This window comes from Puma concolor, chromosome A1 (genome assembly GCF_028749965.1).
Source record: "Puma concolor isolate L17-30 chromosome A1, mPumCon1.1.hap2, whole genome shotgun sequence".
Lineage (NCBI taxonomy): Eukaryota > Metazoa > Chordata > Mammalia > Carnivora > Felidae > Puma > Puma concolor.
The window spans coordinates 149414803-149429888 of record NC_141667.1 but is presented as its reverse complement, the minus strand read 5'-3'; the positions used below and the strand labels follow the sequence as shown (position 1 = coordinate 149429888).

General features: G+C 45.5%; 1 protein-coding gene across 1 annotated transcript; it reads left to right on the top strand.

The window, feature by feature from the left end:
* Positions 1 to 13260: 13260 nt before the first annotated feature.
* Positions 13261 to 14202, top strand: LOC112860993 (olfactory receptor 1D2-like). Its single transcript, XM_025924231.1, has one exon. The coding sequence runs from the start codon at positions 13261 to 13263 to the stop codon at positions 14200 to 14202; it is 942 nt and encodes a 313-aa protein (XP_025780016.1).
* The last annotated feature ends 884 nt before the right edge of the window (positions 14203 to 15086 follow it).

Genomic DNA, 15086 nt, shown 5'->3' with positions numbered 1-15086 from the left:
AGGTACCCACTGTGGGGCACCTGGGTGGTTCAGTTGGTTAAGCATTTGACTCCAGCTCAGGTCATGATATCGCGGTTCATGAGTTCGAGTCCCGCGTTGGGCTCTGTGCTGACAGCTTGGAGCCTGGAGCATGCTTCTGATTCTGTGTCTCCCTCTCTCTCTGTCTCTCCCCCACTCATGTTCTGTGTCTCTCTCTCAAAAATAAATAAACACTTTTTAAAAATTAAAAAAAGAGCTAGCCACTATAATATATACAATAACTGGAGAAGATGGGAGTTGAATGAACCCTGGGAGTATAAGATTAGAATGTATGGTCTTCACCATTCAGCTATGCTTCTAACAAATGTTAAGGGAATTTATATATGTATAATTAATATTAATTTTTTATGTATTTATTATAATATTTTAATAATAAATAAGTTGTGTATTTATATATTATATGTTATATAATATATTGTATAATAATTACATCAAAATATAAAATACAAATATTTTATGTCATAATAAATACAATATTTATAAATATAAAAACAGTAAATTATTATTATATAGTATACAATAATTCACTTATGTAAATAATAAATACAATTAATTTTATTGAATAAATTGATATATTTAAATAATTAATATTTAATTAAATATGTTAAATATTAGAAGAATATATGTATTAAGTATATATTTATTTAGTATGTATATTAAATCAACAGGTACACATATCAAATTAATACTATAAATGGGGCACCTGGATGGCTCAGTCAGTTAAGCGTCTGACTTCAGCTCAGGTCATGATCTCATGGCTCGTGAGTTCGAGCCTCTGTCGGGCTCTGTGCTGACAGCTCGAAGCTTGAAGCCTGCTTCGGATTCTGTCTCCCTCTCTGTCTGCCCCACTCCCAACTTGTGCTCTGTCCCTCTCTCTCTCTCTCAAAAATAAATAAACATTAAAAAAAAACTTTTTTAATTAAAACTATAAAGACAGAAAACTGAGGCAACACAGAAGGCCGAGGAGACATGGGGAGGACAACACGGTGAGATGGTAACGAACATGCAGCTGGAGGGAGCCAGAGGGAGACACGGAACCATCTGCAGATACAAGGTTCTCTCTCTTTCCATCACTTCCATGTCCACCACCTCTTTCACGGCTTCTGCAAATCAGGGGCCAATCTATGCTCTTCACTGGGTTTACACAGTGTTCACGACATAACGTCAAAATTGCTCAGGAAATAACTGACAAGCCACCTACCTTAACATAGGTGATGGGCAACTTAGCCAAGCAAGAGTGGAATGGGCCTGCCCCTTTACAAACTCTGGACCCAATTCCAGTGTGCGGTTTTATCCCTAAACTAAGCAATTCTCCAACACCGGCTGGATGTTCTACAATTTAACTCGATTCTGACACTTTCTCCCTGGAGGTAGCATCAGATCCCACCGGTTAAGGGCCCAAGACTGCTTCAGACACCAGCAATGAATCCAGGTTGTTACCTGTGCTTCTAACTGACTGCTTTAAAAAAAATTTTTTTTTTAACGTTTATTTATTTTTGAGACAGAGAGAGACAGAGCGTGAACAGGGGAGGGGCAGAGAGAGAGGGAGACACAGAATCTGAAACAGGCTCCAGGCTCTGAGCTGTCAGCACAGAGCCCGACGCGGGGCTTGAACTCACGGACCGCGAGATCGTGACTTGAGCCGAAGTCCGACGCTTAACCGACCAAGCCACCCAGGCACCCCTCTAACTGACTGCTTTAAATGGGAGGTTCCAATGACGCCCTCCTCAGGTTCTGTTAATTTGCCAGAGTGGCTCACAGAACTGAGAGACACATTTTACTTAGTAGGTTACCAGTTTATTGTGATGGGTTAGAACTCAGGAACTGCCAAATATGGAAGAGCTATGTGAAAGCATGTCAGTCTAAAAGGAAACAGGAGGCAGGGCACCTGGGTGGCTCACTCAGTTGAGAGTCTGACTTCAGCTCAGGTCATGATCTCGCAGTTCGTGAGTTCAAGCCCCGCATGGGGCTCTGTGCTGGCAGTTCAGAGCCTGGAGCCTGCTTCAGATTCTGTGAATCCTCCCTCTCTCTCTGCCCCTCTGCCGCTTCTGTTCTCTCTCTCAAAAATAAATAAATACACTTAAAAACTTAAAAGGAAACAGGAGGCCACTGGCGAGGGAAACAAAGCCAAGAAAAATGTAGTTTAAATTAAATTCCCTTACAGCTTGCAGCCCATTGATAGATGTCAGAGACCTGCAGCACCTAACACTCCCCAAGATGGTCTGTGGTTGCCTTAACAGCTTCATGCTTATACTTCCTTAAAAACTAAAAGCAACCTTATCTTGACAGTAGCTAAATCCTGTGAGACCCTGCATTGGGCATCCAGATATTCCTCGGAAACTAACTTTATCTCTATCCCCGCTCCCTCCACAAACTTAAAAGTATATAATGAGTTGCTCCTCACAATCCCAAGTGTAGCTCTTCCTGCCCACAGGGCCTGTTCCTGTGCTTTAATAAAATCTTTTAGGAGAGCACCTGGGTGGCTCAGTCAGTTGAGCGTCTGACTTTGGCTCAAGTCGTGATCTCGTGGCTCATGAGTTTGAACCCCACATCGGACTCTGTGCTGACAGCTCAGAGCCTGGAGACTGCTTTGGAATCTGTGTCTCCCTCTCTCTCTGCCCCTCCCCCACCTCACACTCTGTTTCTCTCTCTCAAAATATAAATAAACATTTAAAAAAACTTTTTAGTCTGTTTTTTGCACCAAAGATATCTCAAGAATTTTTTCTTAGCCATTTGCTCACAAACCCCACTTCAAATTTCATCACTATGACATGGAGAATCTCACACACGTGTCCTCAGGATGACAACGTTTAACTGAGAGACTGATTTCCCATAAATGCCTGATTAACAGAAGACTGAAACTGATCTCCTTGACTGATGCATATCTGCCTAGAATGTCTCCCTGTCCTCAAGCAGGTGAACTTACTGGTTGGACTCTGACTGGATTCCCCTTCTTTGTACACCTTTCCCATAAATATGGTCCACCCCAAACCCTCAACAGACTTACCTGCAGCTTGCATTTCCTGAATTCCAAGCCCTCCGCTATCCTGAATGAACTCAATTTCTGGTGATTCGAGCTTGTCTCAGTTCACCTCTTTATTTGGGTTGACAGATGCAGGGGGCAGGGTATGGGGCCACTCTCTGAGTAGGCCACTCTCCCACACACCTCCACGTGTTCACCAACCTGGGAGCTCTCCAAAACTCATCCCTTCGGGTTTGTTTTTTTTTTTTTAGAAGATTTTAACCAGTTTTTTTACGTTTATTTATTTTTGAGACAGAGAGAGACAGAGCATGAACGGGGGAGGGTCAGAGAGAGAGGGAGACACAGAATCTGAAACAGGCTCCAGGCTCTGAGCAGTCAGCACAGAGCACGACGCGGGGCTCGAACTCACGGACTGCGAGATCATGACCTGAGCCGAAGTCGGACGCCCAACTGACTGAGCCACCCAGGCTCCCCTCCCTTTGGGTTTTTAGGGTGGCTTCATTGCATAGTAATGGTAACCACCACCCCATCCTTAAATGCTTTCCCAAAGTCACCTTGTTAGCTTAACAAAAGGCATCTTTATAGCTCCCTCCTCATAGGAAATTCCAAGGGTTTTAAGAGCTCTATGCCAGGAATAGGAATAAAGACCAAATATAGACAGTATATATATTTTTAAGTTTATTTCTTTGAGAGAGACAGAGACAGAGACAGAGGTCTAGAGAGAATCCCAAGCAGGCTCTGTGCTGTCTACACAGAGCCTGACATAGGGCTCAATCCCATGTACTGTGAGATCATGACCGCAGCAAAAACCAAGAATTGGATGCTTAACCGACTGAGCAATCCACCCAGGCACCCCCAAATATATATTTCTTACTATAAATCACAACACTGCACCTTTATCAACAGAAGCTGGGCTAGCAATACAGACCAATTCCAGCCTACTCAATGCACATCAATAAACACCATTATCATCAGATCCTTTCAACTCCTGGAAGGAGTGAGGTAGGCCATCTGCATGTGACTTTATATATGGCTGCCCACAACAGCGATCACCAGCAGCTGGCTTCCCTCCCGCTGCCCAGCACCCCAGCATGAAGCCCAGAGACATGGCAGGAGGGGCAGGGCAGGTGATGTTCAGCACCGGGGAGTGCCATCCTAGAACCTACAGGTTGGCTTCATAAGCTATTCCACCCCTGGTCCTAGAGGAGGAAACAGAACTGCTATGTGAAAGGGCCAGGATGAGAAGAGGACAGTTTGAATTCATGTTAGGTGCAAAGGACTGAGGACTGGCTCTGAGGAGCTATGGGGTAGGGGAGAAACAGCCCCCACATACACACACCAGCTGCTCCCCTGCAAGCCCTGGGAGAAAACCAGCCCCACAATCCCATTCAAAAATGGGCAGACGACTTGAATAGACATTTCTCCAAATATGATAGGAGGAGATAGGATTCAGTAGGCACAGAGGGAAAGGTTCAGACCTGAGATCCCTGGGTGGGGAAAAACACCTATTCTGGAACAGTGCTGGGAGTGTCTGACCACAGCAAACCCTCTCAGGTGTAAGGTTCCTCTTAAGAATGTAACAGACCCCACCTCCTCCCTCTTGGGTTTCCCTCAGGAATCTGACTAAAAACTTAACTAAAAATAAGTAACCATAAAATGTATAGCCCACAAGGACTGGTATGGCCTAGACCACTCCTCATACAATGGAAATGAGCCAATCAGGAATGGACAATCCAGCACCTAGAGCTATCTACCCAATAAGGATAGGACCTGAGAAGGAACGAGGGGGAAGAGAAGGTGGGGGGTGACCAGAATCTTATAAAACAAGTACCCTTGCTTATAGTCCTCAGGCATTCATCTTCGAATGTCCCCTCTCTGTAAAGAGAGGTTTCATACTATTCTTACTTTCTGATCTTATATTCTAAACTTTTGCCTGCTGCTCATTTTGTGTCCACCTCTTCATTCTTTGAAGCTGTGAGACACCGGATCCCAGGTATTGAGGTAAAACAAAAACAAAAAAAAAAAAAAAAAAAAAAAAAAAAAGTCCTGCAACACAAAGAACATGTACAAATGGTTAATAAGCACCTGAAAAAATTCTCAACATCACTAATCATCAAGGAAACAAAAATTACAAGATACCACTTTACACCCATTAGGATGGCTATGATGCAAAAAAAATTTTTTTAAACACATTGAATATGGAGAGGGCTGCCTGGGTGGCTCAGTGGGTTAAGCATCTGACTTCAGCTCAGGTGATGATCTCACGATTCATGAGTTTGAGCCCCACATCAGGGTCTGTGCTGACAGCTTAGAGCCTGGAGCCTGCTTCAGATTCTGTGTCTTTCTCTCTGCCCCTCCCCTGCTTATGCTCTCTCTCTCTCTCTCTCTCAAAAATAAACATTAAAAAAAAGAATATGGAGAAAAATGGAGCATTTGTGCACTGTTGATGGAAAGGTAAAATGGTGCAGCCACTATAGAAAACAGTGTGATGATTCTTCAAAAAATTAGAAACAGAATTACCATATGATTCAGGAATTCTACTTCTGGGCATTTACCCCAAAGATTTGAAAACAAGGACTCAGAGAGATACTTGTACACTTGTGTTCACAGCAGGATTATTCAGCTAAATTGTGGAAGCAATGCAAGCGTCCACCAAAAGATGAATGGATAGGCAAAATATTACATATATATGTATATATCTTTGTGTGTGTGTGTGTGTGTGTGTGTGTGTGTATGCAATGGAATATTATTCAGACTTAAAAAGGAAGAACATTCTGACACATGCTACAACATGGATGAAGCTTGAGGACATTAGGCTAGGAAGCCAGTCACAAAAAGACAAGTACTATATGATCTCACTTTTAGGAAAGACTTAGAGAAATCAAAATCATAGAGACAGAAAGTAGAATGGTGACTACCAGGGCTAGGGGAAATGGGGAGTTAGTGTTTAATGGGTACAGAGTTTCAGTTTAACAAAGTTAAAAGCATTACGGAGATGGACAGTGGTGATGACTGCACAGCATAATGAATGTATTTAGTTCCACTGAACTGTATACTTAAAAATGGTTAACATGGTAAATTTTAGGTTATGTGTATTTTACCGCAATAGAAAAAATCAGAGGAAAAAAATAAAAAAATAAAAAAATCAAGGTATCCTGAATTGGGCACATGAGTGGATACAAAGAAGGTTCTGGGCTCCTACTTGTAATTATAACTTATAATGAGCCAAACTGAAGAAACAAACATGTGTGTTGAGATTTGCTGCAGGCTCTGTGGTGAAAATTGGTGAGTCATTTCTGGTTGTGGTTTCCTGCACATGAAGCACTCACAGGACAGGAACTGATCATAAATTAATGCTCAGCATCCTGGGGGTCTCTAGTGCCCAATCCCACAAGAACAGAGCAGGACCAGGCTGGCAGAGGCCTCCCCGGGTGCAGTCAGGAAATCAGGACTATGTCTGGGAATTCACCCTCCAGGGCCTCCTCTCTGCAGCTGGGACTCCCAACAGACACCACCCATTCCTCACAGGCAACTTCCATCCAGCACTAATTAGCCGCTAGGGGCCAGCTCTTTGCAAGCAATTGAAACAACTTGCAGAGAAAAGTTGGCCTTCAGCTCTGTGAATGTTGAAAGAGAGGCATATCCCTCTTTTCAGCACATTTCCCCAGACACTGCTCTCCCCAGGGCATTGATTCCACAGCCATTGCAATGAGATGTTTTCCAGCGTCATGGAGTCATCTCCCTCCAACTTTGTGCTTCAAAGTGTCTACTCCAAGGCTACGCCAGCCTAGGGAGCCTTCCACGAGAGCCTGGTACTGTCTCTTATGAGCTGAAGCCTTTCCCTGGGTATTGCAACCTCATAAAGATTGTTACTGTCCTGCCTGTAGCATCTCATTGCCCTGTGCTTGAGGCCAGAAGCTAAGCTTCACATGGACTTTGTCTTTCACAATGTCAATCAGCCTTTAGCAGATGACCTTGTTCCAGCCCCTGACTTTTGTCATATTTACCTTTTGTCAGAGGAGAGATGGTTTTTGTCAAGTTGATGAACTCCAACTCCTAATAAGTCTGGTTATCTAGAACTTTTCACGTGTGAGCCATGCAGAGGCAACCAGGGTCTTGCCAAACCCATTTTCAAATCAGGCCATCTTTTATTTGCTAGAAACTTCAGACATACCATGTTGACAGTCAGAAACTACTGGTTTGGGCTCCTTATAATTTTTAAATGCGAGATATGAGTGATATATAGGCACATCCCTGACTTTGTTTCTTGTTATATTTGCCAAGTAAGATGTCAGACCATTTTTATTCTTTCCTAGGTCTTTGCATATAGACAAATCACTTTTGAGCCAAGTTATGTGAGCACAATACAGACTTCCCATAACTGATGCTCATATACGACCTGCCATTTCATACCTTTCAGAATTTGGTAGAGGGGCGCCAGGGTGGCTCAGTCAGTTTATCGCCCTACTTTGCCTCAGGTCATGATCTCACGGTTTGGTTTGTGAATTCAAGCCACACATTGGGCTTTCTGCTCTCAGCACAGAGCCTGCTTCAGATCCTCTGTCCCCCCTCTTTCTCTCTGCCCTTCCCATTTGTTCTCTCTCCATCTTTCAAACTAAATAAATAAAAACTTAAAAAAAAAAGAATTTGGTACAAAGAGCAGTTTCCTAAAATTGTAGGCAGAGACATGACATGAGGCCAGGGTTGATTTCATGTCGTATTCCAATCATTTATGTGTGGGAAGCTGTGCCCTCTCCCCAACTAGAGGGAAAGCAGAGTGAACACAGGCCTACACCTTTTCCACTTCTCTCTCCTGTAGAGCCTGGAACAGTCCCTGTCATATAGCAGGTGTCCAATAAACTGAATAAATTACATAACCAGAGAAGGAATGTTGGCAATGAGACCAAGATCATTTTACAACTGGTACAGGTAATGCTAGAGAGATGTGGGACACATGAGTTCCAGGCGCTGCTCAGTAAGGACCCTGGTACCTCCCTCAGCACAGTCACAGATAAAATCATGGTGGCTGCCAAGATTACACCGTGCATTGGGGCGCCTGGGTGGCTCAGTCGGTTAAGTGTCCAACTTCAGCTCAGGTCATGATCTCGCAGTTCACAAGTTTGAGCCCCACGTTGGGCTCTGTGCTGACAGCTCGGAGCCTGGAGCCTGCTTCTGATTCTGTGTCTCCCCCTCTCTCTGACCCTCCCCCCGTTCATGCTCTGTCTCTCTCTGTCTCAAAAATAAATAAACGTAAAAAAAAAAGATTACACTGTGCATCGAACCATCCCATGGAGGTAAGGAAGGTGACTTCTGACCCCAGTGACAACATGGAGATTAGGAACCCTAATCCCCAAACACTCAGATGCAGCATGACAAAGGCCACTGCCAAACTCTGTTCCCTGGCACTTTCCACCCCATCACATCACGGATGGTTCTCCAACATCTCATGCCATTTTTTTAAATGTTTATTCATTTTTGAGAGAGAGAGAGCCGGGGAGAGGCAGAGAGACAGAGACAGAGGGAGAGGGAGACAGAATCCTAAGTGAGAGAGAGAGAGAGAGAGAGAGAATCCCAAGCAAGGCTCCACACTGTCAGCACAGAGCCCAACACAGGGCTCAAACTCAAAATACGTGAGATCATAACCTGAGCCAAAATCAAGAGTTGGACGCTTAACTGACTGAGCCACCCAGATGCCCCCATCTTGTGCCATTCTAACGAACTCCTAAAATATATATTCAGAATAATCAGAGGATAAGGTGGGTCCGCTCCAAATTAGGACTTAGATTCGTCAACTCTCTCCTCAGTCCTTGGATGAAGGCAAAATGGGACAGAGAGAGTACTGAGGAACGACACAGCCAGGACTCTTCAGTGAATGTGGGGATCTGTGGACACCTATACTCCAGGTGGACCTTGACCTAACCTGGAAAATTCCCAACAGGAAAAACTTACATCCCTGACCTATAGCACGGATGCAATTCTCTGGAGTAGATCATACATTTGTGATCTGCAGCACACAGACAGATTCTCTGTGGACTGCCTGTAATCAGGAGCTTTGGGAGTTCACTCTGGTGGGGACCATAAAATCCCTACACATCCATAGAAGGAACAGTGTTCCAGCCCGAGGATAAGGGAACAGACCGTGCCACCCTGGACCCCAGGTATTGTCCCCACACCCCAGAGCAGTGAGATTTGAGTAGGTGGCTACCCATTAGTCCATAAGCATACTTCCCAACCTTGCTAGTCTAATTATCACACTTGCTGTCTGACCGACCTGTCACACAGGGCTGCAAAAAGGTAAGTGAGGTCATGTATGGGAAAGTCTTTATACATTTGAATCAACATAACTCTTTTAGGTATTATTGCATCATGACCTAAGAATGCTATCAATTAACCTCATTTGAAACTACAAAGTGCAAAATTCAGTCACACCGGGAACTCATACGGTGGCTCTATATCCAACCTTGCTTAGACAACTGCAGGTTCCATGCTCCCAAACCAGGACCTCACCTCCACACGATGGCATGATCTTTTGCTTCATGTAACACCCTACAGGCCCACAGATAAAATCTCAGGGTCACCCTAAATTCCTAACTTATAGAAATTGTTAACAAAAAGGTTCAAAGAAGAGAAGGCTGCTTTGGGAAGAAGTGGGGACCCACCACTGAGGGTGAGCACCATGGGACCCACCACTGAGGGTGACGGTGGTGGGAGCACCATCACTTGCAGCGGTGCTCCCGGCAGGTCTCTCCCATAGGTGGGAGGCTGCATCTCTTCGTCTCACCTGCCACAGTCCTGCTGCACTTGCTCTGCTCTGGGGGGTAGGGGCAGTCATGGAACATGCAGTCAGTCCCGGAGGAGAGAAGTGAAGGCCAGCGCCACAACCTAGTGAAGGAATGAAGATCGGCACAGGCAGCCAGGTGAGGCCAGGGGAAGCCGGAAGGGAGGACGCAGACACAGATGCTCAGACACAGACATCCCCCAGGATGTGAGGTTAGCACATGGACACGTGGTGCCACATCACCCACCTTTCATCTAATGGCTCCTCTGAGTGGGGGGAGGGTCTGGCCTCCAGGTTTCATTCTGTCAGAATTTTACAGGATCTCTGACGTGGTTCTGAGGAAAGGGCATAACAGACCTACCGAGAGCTGCCACCCACTGGCTTCCATGTCAGATGGAAGGACCGTGCCAGGCACTTTGAGCCGCTTTCTCCCTCATCCTCACAGGCTGCCCCCATTGTACAGAGGAGGAAACTGAGCACGAGCAGTTTGCTCAGGAATTAAATCCACTTCTAGACTAAAGGTGAGCCAGAGCAGGATCAGGAGGCATCAGCGTCCCTGTCTTTCCCAGTGAGCAGCAGAGAATTCCAGAGAATGGGACATGGGCCCTGCATGGTGCAAAGTCCTATATAAACAAAATGGATTTTTGATGTTTTCATATAAAGCTCCTGAACCAAACACTGGGCAATGTGAATTTTAAAGAAAATTTTGAAAAGTCTCTCTTTCTTGTCTTACATTCCCCAGTGTTCTCCCCCACAGGCGAGGCGCCATTTTCCCTTACATCTTGCCATTAGTGTCCAAGACATCTCAATCCTACTGGCTCCTCCTTGGCTTTAAACGTATCAATTTTTGAGTTTAGTAAGTGCTTTCTGGATGGCAGTAGTGCTCCCAGAAGATAGGGTCTGTTCCATTCTCTGGTGGCGCCACAGGGACGAGCTGAGTGCTCCACATGCACCTAACCAATGGTGATGTGAGCAAATGGACGAAAGTCTCCTCATTTATGCCATTTTGCTTTACTTCAATTTGTATGAAAGTAGGGGAAGATGTCCCTTAAGAATTCAGACTCCATGGTACAGATCAAATCCCACAAAACAAAGCATGATTACAACATAAGTTCCCTATAGAACATAATGAGACCAAAGAACTACCCGGTGATCTGGTTGTTTCCAGAAATTTCTATTATTAAAAAATTCAGCTACATCCTGAAAATGTCAAAATGAGGCAAAAATTCATCTTGGGAAATCATATCTAATGTAAGATTCTGGCAAATAAATCATCCAAGGGGCACCTAGGTGGCTCAGTCAGTTAAGCCATCCAACTCTTGATTTCAGCTCAGGTCATGATCTCATGCTTTGTGAGATTGAGTCCCACGCCACATTGACAGCATGCGTGGTCCTGGACAGCATGAAGCCTGCTTGGGATTCTCTCACCTCTCTCTGCCTCTTCCCTGCTTGTGCACACACACACTCACTCTCTCCCTCAAAAATAAACATTTTTAAAAAATCATTCAAAGCCAATAGGTAAATAAATTACTCTGACTCATCTACTACATGAAGTGGGAAGAAGAGGGTCAGAAGGAAAGGGCCAGGGCCAGGGTGTAATGCTGATAAGGTTAGGCTAAAGTCCTGAATGCTGTATTTGATTTTCTGTTTAAAATTGTAGACACGAACAACTCTGAACCTAAAATCAAAGTAAGATTTTCATCATCAACTGACTTTGTGCAAATTCTTCATCCCAGCTTTCTGAAATCCTTCAGAATTTAGACTGCCTGGGGAATAAGGAAATCTTGAGAAAGATTTGAGCTTCTAGAAGATACTAGAGAGGATGGCACATGGAAAGTGACTAGACTTTTCCCAAGGGATTCCAGGGGCCAGAACAGAAGGCAACCGTGGTGACAAAAATCAGCTAACACAGGGCAGCCTGGAGAGTGGGACCACTGTTAGCTCTGCCACTATGGGAGGGTCACCCGCCTCCTGTGTGTCCCCCGCTCCTGTGTGTCCCCCGCCTCCTGTGTGTCCCCCGCCTCCTGTGTGTGTGTGTGTCCCCCGCCTCCTGTGGAATAGGGACATTTATCGAATGACTGCAGAGGCAGGCTCTGAGGGATACCAGAGCCTTCTGTGTGCAGAGCTAAACAGAAGGAGTGCTCGGCAAATACTAGCTGTTTGCCTTCCCAGCTGATTGCTGCCAGGCAGGAATGGGAGCCCAGCATCTCCAGGTCTGCTGATTTTTCAAGAAGAGGTAGAATACAGACTTTATATGAAACCCTTGAGTTTTAACATGTCAGCAAATAGATGTCTTGTAAAACATTAAGGGTCTAAACCAAATAAATACACCTGCAGGCTGTGTCTGGCTTACAGAGCCAGTTTGTTCCTCTGGTCTACAGTGGTCACGGGTCCTGGATCACACAGACCAGGACCACACAATTCCTCCTCCTTCATATAGTCAAGGAAATTCCTGTTGACACAGAGCCTTGGACTTGTCTAGGACTCAGCACTGCCTCCTTTTCACTCTGCTCACTTAGCAGCCCCTTCAAGTTATGCTTTAAGCCACAATTTTATTTACTAAATGCATTCATTAGTCACAGCAAAACACTTCTCATCCAGCATAATGTCCGTGTAGCTTTCGCTGGTAGATTTTTGGTGTGCAACACCTTTGTGAAAGTTCATTCTTTGACTACTTTGTTGAGCACTGACCACGTGCTGATTATTGTCCAGGCACAGGGCACACAACAGACAGCGGCATGGACACATGTTCTTAGAAGGGCACAGCCTCATGGGGAAAACACACTATAAACCAGTTAACTAACAAATGAGATAACCTCCTGCAGAGGTACAAAGATGATAAATCAGCCATGTGAAGGTCCAGGTGGAGAGAATGCCAGGCCAAGAACAGCCAGTGCAAAGGCCCTGCATGGAGGTGAGAAGGGAATGAAGTCCCATGTGGCTGGCAGGACATGCAGTCAGACAAGCAAGTGAGAACCAGGGCAGGAAGGCCTGGTCAACTGAAGAGGACATGATAGCTGAATCAAAGTCAAAGATTCAGTGACGCTGCTCCCAGCACACAGCACCTAAGACCAACCAGGTAGGTCCTTGGTAGCAAGACAGGAGAGGCACAGGACAGGCTCCGGATTCAGATCATGGGTGCCACTTGCTACCCACGTGGTCTTGAGCAAACTACTTAATCTGAGTCTCAGTTATTGCATCTGAAAGTGGGAATCATAAAAGTCACTGTTTTGTGGGGACCAAGAGAGACAGTACCCACGAAGTCCTTCGTATGGTGGCACGCAATAAAAAAAAACACTTGATAAAGAGCAGCAATTATTACAGGTACAAAACTCTGCTCACTTATATGATTACAAATGACCTTTGATCTGATTCTTAACACACAGCAGGTCCAGGCTCTGCTGGGATTTCATCCTCCCCCTTGTGTGTGGAGCCTGTCACCTCCCCGAGCTACGGTGGGATGTCCAGGGGGAAGGAGAATGGGACAGGAGTCACCGAGTTCCTCCTGCTTGGCCTCACTGGTGACCCAGAGCAGCAGCGAATCCTCTTCTGGCTCTTCCTGTGTACATACTTGGTCACTGTGGCTGGGAACACACTCATCATCCTGGCCGTCGGCTCTGACCCCCGCCTGCACACCCCCATGTACTTCTTCCTTACCAATCTCTCCTTTGTTGACATCTGCTTCACCACCAACCTGATCCCCAAGCTGTTGGTCAACCACATAGCAGGAACATGGACAATCTCTTACCCCCATTGCCTGACCCAGATGTACTTCCTCATCTCCTTTGCCAACCTGGACACCTTTCTGCTGGCTGCCATGGCCCTGGACCGTTACGTGGCCATCTGCAAGCCCCTGCAGTACTACGCCATCATCACCCCCCAGCTCTGTCGGGGATTGACCACACTCGTGTGGACATGCTCTGGCCTCATCTCCCTAGTCCACACGCTCCTCATGAACAGACTGACATTCTGCTCCTGTGCCCGCGAGATCTCACACTTCTACTGCGACGCCTACCTGCTGATGAAGATCGCCTGCTCGGACACGCGTGTCAATCGGCACGTGTTCCTAGGTGCTGTGGTCCTGTTTGTGGCCCCCTCTGCACTCATTGTGGTCTCCTACATGTGCATAGCTGCAGCTGTCCTCCGGATTCCCTCCACCCCAGGAAGGCGCAAGGCATTTTCCACATGCAGCTCCCATCTGTCTGTGGTCATCGTGTTCTATGGAACTATCCTGGGGGTATATATTCGACCCCCCAACTCCTTCTCAGCTCAGGACACGGTAGCAACCATCATGTACACAGTGGTGACCCCTATGCTAAACCCCTTTATCTACAGCCTGAGGAACCAAGACATGAAGGCGGCTATGGGAAGTCTCTTCAGCAGGAGCTCAAAATCTTCTTAGTGATGGTGAGCACTGGGCTGATATCTGGAGAGGTCCCGGATGTCAGAAAACGGAACACAATGGCACCATTTACTCAATAATACCCACTTCCACACACTGAAAGATTATTTTCTGAGATGAAAAAGGCTAAAATTAGAGGAAATTTATATATATTCTTCTATCTCTGAGAAACTCAGTCTCCTTCCAGTTCTTTCCTCTACCATCCCTAAGGTAGGACTATCATCCCCATGATTCTAAGGTGGTTGCTGGGGTTCCATCCATCTCTTCCTATCCCAGGCAGGGAGCATGAGGGGAAGAAAGCCGAAACACTTGCCACTTGGAAGGGCTTTCTCAGCAGCTCCACACAGCTTCTTCTGCTCATCTCTCAAATATTTCCCTCCAATTGCATGGCAGGCTGGGAAATGTAGTTTAGTTATTTTGTGCTGCTGCTGTTGTTTTGGTTAGACTTAAACACTCCACCACCTCCAGTAAAATAGGGTTCTCCTGGAAAGGAAGATGGGATGGATAATGGGCAGATAACTGGCAAGTGTGCAACAATACTCAAGACTTACTTTGCTACATTTTATAGATGTGAAGTCACTTAGTGACTTTAGGAAAATAAACCTAAAATTTAGGTTTTATATTATTGATCCCCTCTGGAGGGAGACTGTGTCAGGAAAAAAACCTCATATGCTCCCACACTACTAAAGCTGTGACATTAGCAGAAAGACCGCACAATTCTACACATCAGAGTGATGTCCCTCTTGCAGGGAGCACAGCGGTAAGAGCAAAAGTGAAAGGAGAGTTCATGACATTCAGTTTTTGTGACTTTAATTGTTCCCAAGGGATGGGTTAGATTTCATCTTGAATGGTTTTTTTTCTGTGTGTGTGTGGAAAATTAATAT

What these genes read in the sequence shown, in the direction of transcription:
- LOC112860993 (XM_025924231.1), top strand. Translation starts at nt 13,261, where the DNA reads ATGTCCAGGGGGAAGGAGAATGGGACAGGAGTCACCGAGTTCCTCCTG.